Source organism: Myotis daubentonii, chromosome 8, assembly GCF_963259705.1.
Source record: "Myotis daubentonii chromosome 8, mMyoDau2.1, whole genome shotgun sequence".
NCBI lineage: Eukaryota > Metazoa > Chordata > Mammalia > Chiroptera > Vespertilionidae > Myotis > Myotis daubentonii.
In genome coordinates, this window is record NC_081847.1 from 45,418,075 (window position 1) to 45,434,999 (window position 16,925).

A 16,925-nucleotide genomic window follows, 5' to 3' on the forward strand; every position below is an offset into this window, starting at 1 on the left:
ATGGAGGAATGGTGAACAGATATCATTAAACTAAAATACAGTGATGCTGGTGAAATGGATCACATAAGTAAGATCTCAAGAGTATGAATTTTCAGATCTCCTCCCCCTCTCCTCCCCTTCTCCTTCCAAGGAAAAAAAAAAGGAAAAAAAAGAGTATGAATTTTCAGATATCAATATCCTAAATTTTCTCAAACTTATGAATCAGTGACTAAACAGTATGTTTATAAGAATAAAAAGAAAAGATGGTTCTTATTCAAAAGGAAAGGACCTCATCACACAATTGTTTGTAACAGGAAGCTACCTAAGTAAGCTATCTGTTTGCAAAAAGAATGTATGATGCCCCGACCAGTGTGTTCAGTGGTTAGAGTGTCTGCCCAAGCACCCAGCCCTGGTTGGGTATGTGCTCCAGGGAGGTGACCAGTTGATGTGTCAAGCTCTCTCTTTCCTCTCCCACTCCCCCCTGTCCCTCCCTCCCACTCTCTCTCTATAAAAGAAAAAAAAAAAAAAGGAAAAAATATCCTCAGGTGAGGATTAACAACAAAAAAAGAATGTGTGGCACAGTATTCTTTCATCTTTTATGATATTTATGTGCCAATATTTACGTGATATGGTTTCTAAGTGGACAATGCTGACATTAGGTGCATATATAATAGTAACTAGAAGAAAACAGATTGTGTAGAAATAAAGAAAATCACTAGACCAGAGAAAAATAAAGAGTCCATTGTACTCAGATGGTAAATGGTGATAACTGTTTTTTCTGGTATATAGAGCTTATGTAATAGGAAAAAAAAAGGACACTACACAAGAGTGGAAATAAAATATCCAGGAAAAAAGTAATAAGAAATGTATATTGTGGGAGAAACTAAAATTTTTCTTAAGGACATAACAGAAGATATAAATAAATAGATGTTAGATGGTAATGTTCAATATTGTAAAAGTTGTAATTCCCTCCAAATTACTTCTGAAATATTGTATACTGTAATAACCAAAGAATTCTTTATATAACTTAAGATGATTCTAAAATTTATATGAAAAAAATATTTTTATTCATGCCAATGATTCAAATATTTATTGTTTCTTTTAAAAATGTTTTATTGAAGCAATATATTCATATAATTTATAAAAATAAAAAATAGTACAGGAGGGCATAATGACAACCAATAAATCCCTGTCCAACCTTCTCATCTCTCAAGTCCCCAAATTAGACACACACACTTTTCAAAGGTCTGTTTTTAGTTATTTTGGTAGCTACCTCCATTTTTCTCAGGAATATGCTTTTATTTTTTTTATATCCTCACCTAAGGCTATATTTGTGTTGTTAAAAATTGATTTGAGAGAAGAGAGAGAAACATTGATTGGTTGTCTCCTGTATGCATCCTGACCAGGGATCGAACAACCACTTTGATGCAGGGGATGATGCTCCAACCAACTGAGCCACCGGCCAAGGCCTTAATAATATGCTTTTATTACTATTTCTTGATTTGATGACCTGAGATACTTTCTATTGACTCTCCATTGACTAGCTGTTCTTACTGTCTCCTCCCCCTTCAACATGGTCATATTACTATTTTTGCCTCCTCTATTGGCTACGGTGGTCACTTTATTTATTTTTATTGATTTGAGAGAGGAAGGAAGAGGGAGAGATAGAAATATCAATGATGAGAGAGAATCATTGATCTGCTGCCTCTTGCACACCCCCTACTGGGGATCGAGCCTGCAACCAGGCACATGCTCTTGACTGGAATCGAACCCAGGACCCTTCAGTCCACAGGTCGACACTCTATCCACTGAGCAAAACCAGGTAGGGCTATGCTGGTCACTTAAATAATCTGTCTTATTCTCTAACCTACTGCCTGACTCTCCAAATTCTATTTTATGAAGACAACAGAATCACTACCATTCTATTTACATTTCTTTTCCCTCAGCCTTCCAACCTGTAACTCTGTACATTGTCAAGGTTGGTAACATTTGCATTCTACTCTATAATCTTAAGTCTTCCTTACTTTGTCTAAGGTTTGACTTTAAAAACTGAAAACCAATATTTACATTACGATTATTTAAATACTGTTCACTGAGTAGCAAACTATAATTAGATTTCCTTGATCCATGTGCCAATGTTCAAATGACTTCCCTTTCTGATACTCTGCAACTGTTCAGTCATGTCACATCTTAGGCTGCTTCATAATTAAAGCATGCTTCCTTGTACACTTTGAAATGTACACCCTGAAGTTTCCAATTGTCATTATTTTGGAGGATGAAGAAATGTATTCCTTCTGTGTAAGTCACTGTGTTTTCCCTAGCTCCTTATTCAATCCATATATTACTTAAAATCCATTTCACTACCTATTCTAATCTGGAGGACTTGCTTCCCATTTGGACTGTTCTTGTACAGTTCAGCATTCCTTAAATTTTTAGTTGCATTACCCCTTTAAAAAAAAAGCATTCTGTACTCTTTCTCATTTTGCAAAGTTTATGCTGATTTTTATTTTATGGATACAATAATGTCTCAAATATTGCTGAGGATTTTAATATTTATAAGTTCTTTTCTGTTCCTTAAATAATCTATTTCCTCAAGAGTCTACTCTTGCCCTAGCCAGTTTGGCTTAATGGATAGAGCATCAGCCCTCGGACTGAAGGGTCCCTGGTTCGATTCCAGTCAAGGGCACGTACCTCATACCTCGGTTGCAGGCTCAATCCCTGGTCCCAGGTCCCCCAGGTCAGGGCATATGTGGGAGGCAACCAATCAATGTGTCTCTCTCACATCCATGTTTCCCTCCCTTCTTCCACTCTCTCTAAAAAGCAATGGAAAAATATCCTCGGGTGAGGGTTAACAACAACAAAAAAGTCTATTATTCATATTATCTTAGGTTTTTCTGGTTATATGGCAGGCTTTCAATAAATGGCGATTTTCAAGTATACAGGCAGAGCTAGTAGCTTTGCTCTAGGGTGGGTGAGCCAGTGAGCGGGAATCAGCTATCCTACTGAGCCCAGAGATGACACAAAGCGAGCAGTGCCTCTGTAGGCAGATGTTTAGCATAAAATCAGAGCAAGTCCATAGTGAGTCAGCAAGCTGAGTAAAAGAAGGCGGGCAGTGTGCACTTGAACCTCTTAGAGAAGAGTGCTTCCCTGACCATTTTTTCTAAAGTGGCTGGGCTAAAGTAACTCTCAGTTATTCTCAGTTCAATGTCTTACGTATTTTCTTCATACCAGAAATTGATAATATATTTCTTGTTCATTAATTTATTTTGTTATGGTCTGACTATACCACTACATTATACATAAACAGATGCATATGATACATATATATGATATAATATGGGGCATATTCTAAGAGATAAAGACTTGGCTTTATAAGCATATGTAATACACATAATCATGGACATTCCTCAAAGGTAAATCTACTTTTGATATATATTTTAAAAAATAAGGGTAATTAGAGTTCATTGGGAGAAACCAAGATGGCGGCATAGGTAAACACCAGAGATTGCTGCCTCGTACAACCACTTCAAAAATACAACTAAAAGACTGAACGGACATCACCCAGAACCACAGGAAGGCTGGCTGAGGGGAAATTCTACAACTAGAAGGAAAGAGAAAAGCATACCGAGATTCAGAGGAGGCGCAGTGTGGAAAATACAAAGGTGCGGAGGTGCGTGCAGAGTGGGCTGGCGGCTGAGGGCGCAGTTGTCTGTTTCAATCTGGAGGGAGTCTCAGGCTCTGAGCTCCAGTTCCGGGCGAGTCTCTGGGGACCCAGACTCAAACGGGAGAAGCGGGACTGTCTGGCATCAGTCGGAACTCGAGGGCAGCTTTCTCTCCGAGCAGTGGTTGCTGGGACTCTGAGAGACTGAGCCTCTGGGGGCAGGACTGAGATTAGCCATAACTGCTTGCTCCGCCCAACCTGTTGATCCCCTGGGACCCGCCCCTCCCCGCCCAAGCCTTGCACAGAGGCATTTGCAGGATAGCCTTAGGCAAGGGCTAGATTAGCACCTCCCTAGAGGACAGAAGTTCTCCCACTGCAGACACAGCTCACTCTCACAGCCAGTTGGCCTGGAGGTCAAATCGCCCCCCAGTGTTACCTACAACAATCAAAGTTTAACTACAACAAGACTGCGCACAAAGACCACAAGGGGGTGCACCAAGAAAGCATAAAAAATGCGGAGACAAAGAAACAGGACACAACTGACAGAAATGGAGGATATAGAGTTCAAAACCACACTTTTAAGGTCTCTCAAGAACTGTCTAGAAGCCTCCGATAAACTTAGTAAGTCCCTCGAAAAGACTGGTGAGACCGCCGATAAATATAGTGAGATCCTCAATAAATCTAATGAGACCCTCAATGTTGTGATAAAGAACCAACTAGAAATTAAGCATACACTGACTGAAATAAAGAATATTACACAGACTCCCAACAGAGATCAGAGGAGTGCAAGAATCAAGTCAAAGATTTGAAATGCGAAGAAGCAAAAAACACCCAACCAAAAAAGCAAAATGAAAAAAGAATCCGAAAATACGAAGATAGTGTAAGGAACCTCTGGGACAGCTTCAAGCGTACCAACATCAGAATTATAGGGGTGCCAGAAGATGAGAGAGAGCAAGATATTGAGAAGCTATTTGAAGAAATAATGACAGAAAACTTCCCCTACCTGGTGAAAGAAATAGACTTACAAGTCCAGGAAGCGCGGAGAACCCCAAACAAAAGGAATCCAAAGAGGACCACACCAAGACTCATCATAATTAAAATGCCAAGAGCAAAAGACAAAGAGAGAATCTTAAAAGCAGCAAGAGAAAGAAACTCAGTTACCTACAAGGGAATACCCATACGACTGTCAGCTGATTTCTCAACAGAAACTTTGCAAGCCAGAAGGGAGTGGCAAGAAATATTCAAAGTGATGAATAGCAAGAACCTATAACCAAGGCTACTTTATCCAGCAAAACTATCATTCAGAATTGAAGGTCAGATAAAGAGCTTCACAGATAAGGAAAAGTTAAAGGAGTTCATCACCACCAAACCAGTATTATATGAAATGCTGAAAGGTATCCTTTAAAAAGAGGAAGAAGAAGAAAAAGGTAAAGATACAAATTATGAACAACAAATACGCATCTATCAACAAGTGAATCTAAGAATCAAGTGAATAAATAATCTGATGAACAGAATGAACTGGTGATTATAATAGAATCAGGGACATAGAAAGGGAATGGACTGACTATTCTTGGGGGGAAAAGGGGTGTGGGAGATGCGGAAAGAGACTGGATAAAAATCGTGCACCTATGGATGAGGACAGTGGGTGGGGAGTGAGGGCAGAGGGTGGGGTGGGAACTGGGAGGAGGGGAGTTATGGGGAGGAAAAAGAGGAACAAATGTAATAATCTGAACAATAAAGATTTAATTTAAAAAAATAAGGGTAATTAATTGCATATGATCATAACTTGCAAGTCATGATTATGCTTTGTTTTTGTCATCTTCCCCCACCCCCTCCTCACACACACAGTCAGGCATACAGTCACATTATTCACAGGGCAATGCAATATTTAAGCATTTCTAGTTTATGAATACCATACTCATGCTACATAAGTTGTTAAATATAATTCCAATAAGTCATTCAATCATATCCCTAACACCCATATTTCAAACAATTTCTGTTTATTTTGATCAAGAGCAAAATTCTTCCAATTATATGCAATTCCCTGTAAATTGAAAACGAACTTCAAGGAGGTTGAACAAACCTGCCCAAGTTAGTACTACAAAGCCAGATTTATGACTCAACTCTCACCATTCCTGGTTCAAGGAAAATATGTCTTTCTGGGATCTAAGATAGCAAAATCTGCTGCCCACTAAAGTCTGCTCTCCTCTTTGCCACCAATAGTTGTCAGTGTTTCCCAGAATTGCATCATTGGCCTTTTCTTGTCACTTTCTACCTTCTGCGTAAAGCTCTTACATGTATAACAGTTTCCACCACCATCTTTATGCTGATGGCTCCAAAATCTTCACAATCAACTCTCATCTCTATCTTGAGATCCACGTCCCTATTTCATTGATGTCTTCAATTTTAAATTGAACATTCATCCCTGCCTCTCAAACCAGTTCTTCTTTCTTCCTATAAACCAAAATGGTACCAGTACCTTCCTAGTCTGCCAAGCCAAGAATCCCCCTACCTTCCCAGTCAAGCATAGTTGAATTTATCTCCTTATTTCCGATATCTCTCTGCACCCTCTACCAGTCATACAAAAATATTTAGTTAGCATCTGGCTCATTACTTACAAAAACAATAGATGAGACTTTCATTTTGGAGTTTGCACTAATGTGCACAAAAAACACAAAGTTTCTAAGTAATTTATTCTGTCAGCATTTAAACTCATTGAAAAATTCTTTCCTATAAGCTAATAAACATACTTACTTAAATGGTGTAAACAAAAATGGCAAAGTAACTTCTTTTTTCTGAGTCATTTTCACCTGGGAACCAAGTATGAAAATATTTTATTTTATTATAAATGAGAAAAAAATTAACTAATTTCATTTTGAAATATAAACATCTATTAAAATGGGTCTTCAGGGACGGTTAACTACTTTGAAGATAAATGGAATTTTGTGTTACTATATTATTTCATAAATATTTTTAAAAATTTAATATTATCATTCTATCACAATAAACTGAGAATTAAGAATATAAAGTCTGCAAAAGAACATTCAGTAATGTACTCTACTTGAACTCTTAGAAAACAATAAGCCAATCTGCACTAACTGTTTTAAGAATAACAGAAAGTTTCAATTAAATGGTAAAGTTCTTAATGAATATAATAATGTACAGGAATGACTGGAAATGTTACAATCACTAATGATACTTTAATGGGGGCAAATTCCAATTAATAAAGACTTGGTTTGTAGTCTTTATAAGTATATGTAATAATCTTACAATTAGAGACCCTTTAAAGGTAGTTCTACACTCTCATACTCATTCATGGATGCTGCATCTCAGAAATGTGAAACTCTGATGCTAGACAAATACATAAAATTTAAAGATAATAACTTATAGAAAATCATTTCTTAAAACACAGTTCAAATCTCTTCAGTTAATATATTAAATTTAGGAATTGTAGCAGTGTCCATTTTGTGTGTGTGTGTCTTATTTTACCTTGAACTGTTCAAGAATCTGTTTTGCATTTGTATACATGCTCTCTGCTTTGAAGGCATCAGTGTTGTTAAGATAATTCACAGGAAGGATTCCCTATAAATAATAAATACTGGTTTAATATTAGTATTAACAAAGCTCAGGCAATTCTTATAAAACAAAATAGACTTACAAAGGAAGCAATGAAGACAAAAACATATGAACAAATAAGTTACTGGAATAATAAAACAAAAAAATCTTACTTTAAACCATAACTGAAAAGTGTTCAATTATTTTTCTTGCAAAGTAATAATAAATAAAGCAAAAGAGATGAATTAAGGAAGTTCAATAAAACCTAACGTTTATGAAAAAATTACTATGTGGTAGGCAGTGAATTAAGTGCTTTGTACATGCAAAATACCCCTATGGAAAAAGAAAATAAAGACATAGTAAGAAGTATGAGAGTATATTGTGCATATAAGAGTAAGGATTATTTTGTGAAACTTTTGTTTCACTTACCCAAAACACACACACACACACACACACACACACACACACACACACACGACGATAGAACATTACTCAGCATTCTAAATTAGATTTGTTGTTTGTTTTTTGGCTTTTCAGGATCCACTACCCATTCTTAGCAGTATTATCATTCTATGTGGAGAGATCTCCCCCACTGGAGACAGTGTAATGGGTCTCCAATGGGGCTCTGCCTCCCTCACTGAAGGGTAGACTAATAACCCAGGCTAGATGACTCAAATAGTAAGCACAGGAATTTGACTCGAGGGTCAAGGAACAAAAGTATGACAGGGGTAATGCTAGTCTACCGCAGTGCAGACTCTGGCTTGGTTCTTTCTCTCAATTCTCCAGAGATTTCTTGGTTCCTATTCATTTCCAAGCCTGGTCTTTGAATACCCCTTTGGATCAACAAACCATCAATATCTTTTAAATACATTTCCTTTAAATGGATTCAGTCTCCGTTGCTTGCAAATAAAAAGTATTTATCTGCTTTCATCACTTAAAACTAAATTACAAATATAGGCCCTGGCCGGGTAGCTCAGTTGGTTAGAGCATATATGCCAAGGTTGTGGGTTCGATCCCCAGTCAGGGCACATACAAAAATCAACCAATAAATGCATAAATAAGTGGAACAACAAATCAATGTGTGTGTCTCTCTCTCTTGCAAATCAATAAATAAAATATTCTTTTAAAACCCTAAATTACAAATATAAGTTTGTAAACATTTTAAGAAAATAAAAATTGTAAAGAAAAGTTATTAGACTTATATCCTATGTTGTAGAAAAGGTATTACATATTTAGGAAGAAATAGGAAAATACAGTTTAAATGTAATCAAAGATTATTCACAAACATATAGAAAGTAAATTTTACTGTACAATGTATTTTTTTATTCTGAGAGTTAAGAAAATTTTGTCTCTTACCACTGAATTGAGGGGAAAAGGAACTCCAATAAGAGAAGCCATCAATGGTGCAACATCAGCCTACAAACAGAAAAGTTCAATTGTAAGAAGTCTATAGACGTCAACAAGAAAAATAATTTAAGGCAACTATTCTGTAATATAATCTGCATGTTTGTTATAATCTGTTATCTTCAAACATTTAATACACTTTAGATACTGATCTCTAAAAATGTCATTTGTTAGACGTACATGACTTCATGAAAAAAATTATAAAAGAAACCATTAAGAGCTCCAAATGTTAAACATATTAAGCAAAAAGTTACTTACCCTAGTAGCTAGAAATTGACCACTTTATATAATAGATTTTCAGTATCATGAAAGGCTGCCTTAATTAGACAAAAAATAAATAGCAATAGTAGACTTTCACTGGAGAAGTGTATATATGAACTAAAGAAGGAATGTATCAGAAGGAGGTTTGGCTGACCAAAAGTCCAAAATAACACACAAAACAAACAAAAAACCACACCGAAAAACAAATAAATCAGATAAAAGGTTCTTTAGACAACGCCCCCCCTCCAAAAAAACAAAAACAAAACAAAAAACAAAAAAACCCACACTGTTTTGGATAGCTCCCTTTCAAGTCCAGTTTCCCAGAAGTTGTTCATGCTTTCTATCTCCATCTTCTTACCTCCCCATCACTCCTGAGCCCACTCTAACTTGACCTTTTATCATCCCATAGACAATTCTCCCTAAAAGAGCTAGTAACCTCCATTTTTTCCAAATTGTACTGCCTGCTTTTATATTAGTCCTTATAATTTTTTAGGCAGTAAAGTGCTTAGGTGTCAGAATGCCCAATTTCAAATCCTTGCTTGTAATCTCTGAGACCGTGGGCAGGTCATTTAACCTCTCTGATACCTGTTTTCTTATCAGTTAAAAAAAAAAAATAAATGTAAGTTTCTCCCTTACAGAGTTGCAGCATGATTAAATGAGGTTAAATTTATGAAGTACCTGGCACAAAGTAATCCTGCAATAACTGGTGGATACACAAGCTGTGGAGATTTTTATAATTAATGGACCTCTCAGCAGCACTGCGTAGACCACTGCCTTCTTGGCCTCTGTACCACACTCAGCTGAGTGTCTTCCATCTCACTGTAGCTCATTTCTCTAGTCCCCTATTTAAAGCAGGAGTTTGGTCCCAGGTTCTCAATCCTTCTCACTTTTTACCACCTGGACTCTCTTTACTAAGTACCACCCCATGTAAAACAGGCAAACTCCAATGGCTTCCCAATCGCCTTCTCCCTTTCCCCTGGAATCCACCACAGGCCTCCTCTCATCTGTTCTCCATGCTACAGCTTGAAAAATCCTCACACAAAGAAGCAGATCATGTCACTCTCTAGGATTCAAACACTTCATGGGCTTTCCCAAACCACAGAAAGCAAAAGCGTGGATACGGGTGGACTACTGTACATCAGTTCTATGCTCTCATGGCTTCACAGGCCTCTTTTGTAGTACTTACCATAGCTATAAGTTTATACTTATTTGTATAATAATTTGATTAGTATCTGCTTTTACTTACCATTATATCCCTGACACATTGTTTAATAATGTTTGCACAATGTTTAAACAATACTGCAGACACATAGCAATGTTGATGGAAGTAATGAATAGAGAAATTCTCATCTAATGTAGACCTGAAGTAGGATTACTAAGAGCAATAGTTGAACCATATTCAGTTTTTTATTATAACCCAGCCTGGATATAAGAAAAACATGTTCTTGTTCTATGGTCTTCAAGTTATTCTATCCCTTTGACAGTTATTTTTACTGCGAATGAATAAACTGCTATTCTGATTGTAAATATTTTCATTTATTTGGGTAATAAATGTCCATCCGGATAGAAGAGAGCATTCTTAATATGTTGAAGAACAGGCTTCTGTAAGCACAGGCCTGAAAAGGAGATCCTAGACCAGTGATGGCGAACCTATGACGTGTGTCAGAGATGACAGGCGAACTCATTTTTTTGGTTGATTTTTCTTTGTTAAATGGCATTTAAATATATAAAATAAATATCAAAAATATAAGTCTTCGTTTTACTATGGTTGCAAATATCAAAAAATTTCTATATGTGACACGGCACCAGAGTTAAGTTAGGGTTTTTCAAAATGCTGACACACTGAGCTCAAAAGGTTCGCCATCACTAGACCTTGGTTTATCTACCACAGTAAGGAATGTCAGCTTGAGAGCAGACCTGGAGAAGGTCAGATCTTCCTGCCACTTCGGAGGCCATGTATCAGTGATGCCATGCTTTCTACAAACAGCAAAGATGGCTATGTACATAGCATATATTCAACAATGAAAATTCTGTACTTGCCATTTACAGATTATGTTACTAATCTAAAATATGTATTAATAAAAAAGAAACAGTAACTGGCGTACTACAGGAAAGAAACCTATAATGAGGTTTTATTAGATTTATGCTCAAAGCAACTAAGCAAGGCAACCATGAAATCACAGAAATTTAACAGGCATGCAATTTCAATTTACATATAATTCTTTAATTAGCCAGTGTAACTTGGAGGGAGTCTTCTCCTTTTAGTTTTACTTGAGGCTTTTTATATTTTGTCAAAAGAAAGATTAGTTGGGTTAAAATATTTGCACTGAAAGGACTTCCCTTGGTAATTGAAATGTTTTGAAAGATCATTTATTATCATTATTATTAATACATGGTTTTTCAGGGGCTCTTTTTGGTCTAACCTTCTTATAGAAGATAAAGTAAATTTGAACATCATTAAGTTGAGATGAATACCTGATTGATATCTTGCCTCTTCCAGTACTCCAATTTCCATCCTGAAAAACAGACACCATTAGACACAAAAGCTGATGTTCAGATGAAAAAAAAGAATGGATCATTTCATTATTATGAGTAGTCAATGCTTGATGAAAAACAAAAGTATTAGAAAAGTCTATTTTAAGGCAGCATGAACCAAAAAGATGCTTAAAAAGGCAGAGCTGTATATTTTTAAAATGAGAATTTTAAAAGAAAAACTGAAAAGTAAACATTTGGTGTTTCCTGTGATAATTTATTAAACTTCATATGGAGATAACTGTTTCAAAATTTCAAAAGGCTAAGGAAGGAACAATGGAACTAAAAGGCAAAATGATAACTGTTAGCATGCCTACAACAAATTACAATCCTGTTCCAGGAGGTTATTAAGGCATTGGTAGTCCATTAGTCAATCTAAGTTTTCCTTTTTTTTCTGTAATGGCAGTTGCTTGCAAAATATTTAAAATTGTAGCTATGATGCGCCATTAATCCCAAATTTTAAAATAGTATAATAAGTTACTGTTAAAACTGACTTCAAAGATAACCTTATCCCTCTATCTTTCTATGTGTAAATTCAGAAATTTCAATAAGCAGTAACCAAAATGATTATGAGACTAAGTCTTGATTTAATGGCATTAGGATATACATATTACCAAAAGGGTTCTAAGATATTTTTATGAAATTTCCTTTAATAAGCAAATAAAGTTTAAACTATGTTCCTTCTTCTACTAGTCAGCTACTAAAACTTCACACTAATCACCTGAGGAAGAAAAAAAAGAATATTCCTTGTCTCTGTAACTTATGATACTTAATAGTCATATAAGAAAAACTACATTTTTTTTCTGTAATGATTCTTGAAGCCATGCAATTCTGAAACATTAATTCACTGAGAAATCAAATGCCAAAGTACAGTTCTATCTCCTAAATACAAACATACTATTTAACCTAGCTTCTATTTAGACTCAATCTAACACAGTTACCACAGAGCACAAGATATAAAATAATGCAACTGCACTGAAAAACAGTTTGGCATTCTGCAAAAAATTAAACATAGAGTTTCATATGACCCATTTATTCAATTTCTATGTATCCAGCCAAAAGAAATTAAAACACATGTCCACACAAAAACTTTCACACAAATCTTTATGGCAGCATTATCATAAAAGTAAAAAATGTGAAAACAACCCCAATGTCCGGAAGATGACTGTGTAAATAAAATATGATATATACAGCAATAGAATATTATTCAGCTATACAAAATATACTACAGATACATGCTATAACATAGATGAACCTTGAAAACATTATGCCATGTGTAAGAAGCCAGGTGCAAAAAAACCATATAGTGAATGATTCCATTTATATGAAATATCCAGAATAGGCAAATCCATAGATACAAAATAGATTAATGGTTGCCAGGTGATGGAGAAGAGGGAGAAAGAAGGAGCTAATGGAGTTTTCTTGGGGGGAAGTTTATGAAATATTTTATAACTAGATAGTAGAGGTGATTGCATGATCTTATTAATAAACTCAAAAGAATACATTGGACAATTTTAAAATGTGAATTTTATGGTATGAGAATGATATCTCAATAAAAAAATAAATTAAAAAAAGAAAACAAGCATCTAAGGAAATTTAATATATAAATAAAAAAGAGTTTTTCATGGTAAAAATACCTGAACACAGCTTGAGTCTGAAACCCTGGAGAAGGTTTTAAAATCAAAACTTATAGGTCTCACCCAGTCTCATGGAATCAAAATGTCTAGCTACAAAATCTGGAAATCTGTATTTTTTTAAAAAATCTGTATTTTCAACAAAATACAGCTTTGGATGAGTTGATACGACTAATCCAAAGTAAGACATTTGAGAGCAATTTGTTTTGTCCAATTAGTAAAAACTTTGAAACTCTGAATAAAACCTTACCTGACAAAATAAGGAGAGCTCCAGGAAAAAGGCATTCCTTTTCTTCATGGATTGAGAAGCAAGGGAGGTTTGGGCAACACAGAGGGACTTCAAAAGTACTTGAGACAGGGTACTGTTTCACAACAGTACCAGTTGTGAAAGATCAATTATGATACGTGATTTATCTGATTGACAGTCTGCAAATTAGATTTGACTCAAGGTTTAATCTACATGCCAGTATAAATAAGGCATGTGGGAAAAAAGGCAATAGTATAATTTGTACTTAAACTTTCATAAGGCAAATGACTAAGACTGTGTATTTCAAGCTGAATATTGTAAACCAAATAATATGAACATACAAAAGTAATACATAGAAATAGTAGAAGCACAAGATCAAAAAGAAAACTACAACTTGAAGGTGATTTTAAAAAATTAAACTTTGGTTTTATTTTAAAATGTCCTATTTATAAAACCAATAAAGATACATTTTTATACCTTTCAAAAGCACATCATTAAACTGTTGATCTGATACTTTTTGGGGATACTTGATTCCAGCTCCCCAAGCAACGAAAGGAGTAAAGGTCTCTGAAGGATGACCAGCCCCATGGGAACCTGCAAAGAGGACATAAGACCAGTACATATGGACTTATACCTAAATATTTATTTTAACTACTTAAAGTTAATCCACCTATAGTTAATTTTAGTCACCACACTCCCAAATGCTTGCAACTAACTCTGTATAACAATTAGTTTTAAAATATTCCCACAGGAAGTCAGAGCATCAATAACAAAAAGGCATAAACAAATGAACAAACAAAAAAGGGCAGAATGTCTGTTGAGTGATTCTGGTTGAAAGAAGAAGAATAAGAATATAACAGTAAGGCTTGGAGGAGATGCCACTAGAGTGGCTCCGAAGGCAGAAAGAACAGGGAAAGCTCTGCCTGTGGGGAGTCACGAGCCAGGTTTGGGGCAGGTAGCTGAGACCAGAGCTATTCTCAAGAGCATGGCAAAGTCTCTAGATATTTTTCTTCCAGGCTACTCTGGCTGGTGCAGCCAAAAGCCCTTTATAAAGTGGAAGCAGCTCGCAAGAATTCTATATTGTGATTTGGGGACCCTAACATTCTTTGCCTCATTTTGTTCTCTCTGCACACACTGTGTTTGCCTTGGGAATCTCACAGGGAGGACAGGATCATGTAGAGTGGATTTTCAGTAGTCCAAAGTCCCTCAGTAGTACCACCTTAACCTCGCCACCTACGCCATCATGTACAGTTAATCCTATGGTACTTTTTATTTTCTCCTCCCTACTTTTCTCTAATTTCTCATTTTGAGAATATACTACTTCTATAGTTAGAAGATGCTTTATATAAGTTCAGAACTTTTTACACTTACATTTTAAGCATACATTTATATGCTAGACCAGGGGTCCTCAAACTACGGCCCGTGGGCCAAATGCAAATGCAAATATCGTATTTGTTCCCGTTTTGTTTTTTTACTTCAAAATAAGATATGTGCAGTGTGCATAGGAATTTGTTCATAGTTTTTTTTTTAAACTATAGTCCGGCCCTCCAACGGTCTGAGGGACAGTGAACTGGCCCTCTGTTTAAAAAGTTTGAGGACCCTGTGCTAGACACTTTGCACACATTAAGACATGTAATCCTCAACATTATATCTGCAAGCTCCATTTACCACTATTTCAATCATAGAATATAAGTTAATTAAAGAAAGACTAACCCCAGTCTGTCATTCCATGATCAGAGGTAAAGAGAAATGCCGTTTTCTCATCATTTCCATAAAAATCTTTAAGCAGGGACACAATTTCTTTAATTCCCTCATCAACTAGTTTAATATTGTCCTTATATTCCCTATTTAAAAAGACACAAAAGAAGAAATTAAATTACATTAATTTGGAAAAATCAAATTTATTTAACATGAACTCATGACATTCAAAGTTAGTAACCCCTGAAATACTTTAGATTTCATCTTTAACAGTTTAAAATCAGAACTCTTCAGATTGTTAAAAATAATGTTTTCTCTGTTTAAAGAAGCAAAAGAATATGAAATACTTCTCGGAAATGATTTAAGAGGAGGGTACTGATTAGCAAATACATTCTAATGAATACTTTTAAGTTTCAAATGCAATAATGATGCTTTTCAAGTTCATGTATCTCATAATGCAAACTATACTGTCCTGGTCACAACAGGTAAGCATAACTGCTTCAAATGTAGAATTTTTCCTTAGACTGTGGTATAAAATGTTATAATATATTGTAAAATGATGTCCTACCATATCAAATATGTTTTGAACAAATTATACTTAAGCTTCCATACATGTACACTTAAAAATGGCTAGGCTGGCAAGGCTGCTTGAACAGGCTGGTTTGGTACGAACTATCAGTTAAAACAGTGCAGCAGGTGAAAAAAGGGGATCATGAGGTATTCATTATGGACAGCTGATCAACAGGCTTTACAGTTAGACTAATCTAAACCAAATTTGAAATAAAGCATAAAAATATAACATGGGGCCTGGCTGGTTTGGCTCAATGGATAAAGCGTTGGCCTGCGGACTAAGGGGTCCCAGGTTCGATTCCAGTCAGGAGCACATGCCGGGGTTGCAGGCTCGATTCCCAGTAGGGGGTGTGCAGGAGGCAGCCAACCAATGATTCTCTCTCATCACTGATGTTTCTATCTATCTCCCTCTCCCTTCCTCTCTGAAATAAATAAAAATATGTTAAAAAATAATAATAACATGGATTTTTCCTCTTTCTTATGGTCTACAAAGTGAAAAAAAAAATTTGCTGTTCTAGATAAGGAGTGCTACTGAAATATAGTATACAAAAACTTTATACAATTATTTGCTAGCTATAATACTGATTAAATGGAGTACATAAGGAATAGCTAATTACATCCTTTTGTGATATAAATATTAACTCCATAAAAATGCTTTGATTTCAAGATTTACTGAATTTCTAAAATACATATTTTTTTTCTCTGCCTTGATACATGAAGAATACAGGATATATTTTACTTATATTAATGTGCAGTCTGGCCAGAGCACATGTGATTTTAGCTTCTATAGTATATCAATCTATAGCTCATATAATTGAGAACTTATTCTACATTAGAGTTATTTAAAATATATCTGTTGTGATAATCACAAAAAAATTATACTACTTTAAAAGTTCAAACAAAATGGTTGTTACCCACAAAAACAAGAAATTAAACACAGCATTAAAATTACCTTGATGTGGGTCGGTGAGCATGTCCGTTTGTATCAATTCCTAATAGATGTAAGAAAAAAACTACTTTCTCTTCATTTAGTTTAGAAAACAAAGATTGGTTGTTTTTGGCAGCATGAAAGAATTCCTATATGTAACAAATCAGTTAAAAATTTTAGTTCACTTATTTTATTTATAAAATAATTCTGATAAGAACATTTAATTAAATTTATACATAATTATTAAATTATCTTATTTTGTTTAAATTTGTCCTCGGGCCTACCACTACAAGGTCCTTGCTGTCATTTTAGACATCTATGTTCAAACAGGAAATAAGCTATTTTTTCGTGGCCAAGAAAAGGTTATAGAAAGGAGATGTGATTTCATAAAAATCTCATAATATTGAATAAAATATAGAGCCTAGCTGGGTAGCTCAGTTGGTTGGAGTGTCATCC

At 35.2% G+C, this 16,925-nt stretch overlaps 1 protein-coding gene across 6 annotated transcripts in view; it reads right to left on the minus strand.

Annotated features, from left to right (window-relative positions):
• The window catches only part of PIGN (phosphatidylinositol glycan anchor biosynthesis class N), an 80,543-nt gene that overhangs the window by 52,736 nt on the left and 10,882 nt on the right, over positions 1-16,925 (minus strand). For all 6 annotated transcript variants that reach the window (XM_059706247.1, XM_059706245.1, XM_059706242.1 and 3 more), the window contains exons 7-13: positions 16,494-16,618; positions 14,987-15,117; positions 13,751-13,867; positions 11,336-11,376; positions 8,552-8,611; positions 7,130-7,222; positions 6,395-6,450 (exon numbers count right to left, since the gene is read on the minus strand). In XM_059706247.1, the coding sequence (XP_059562230.1) occupies positions 6,395-6,450; positions 7,130-7,222; positions 8,552-8,611; positions 11,336-11,376; positions 13,751-13,867; positions 14,987-15,117; positions 16,494-16,618 (623 nt within the window). The remainder of the gene's footprint in view (positions 1-6,394; positions 6,451-7,129; positions 7,223-8,551; positions 8,612-11,335; positions 11,377-13,750; positions 13,868-14,986; positions 15,118-16,493; positions 16,619-16,925) is intronic.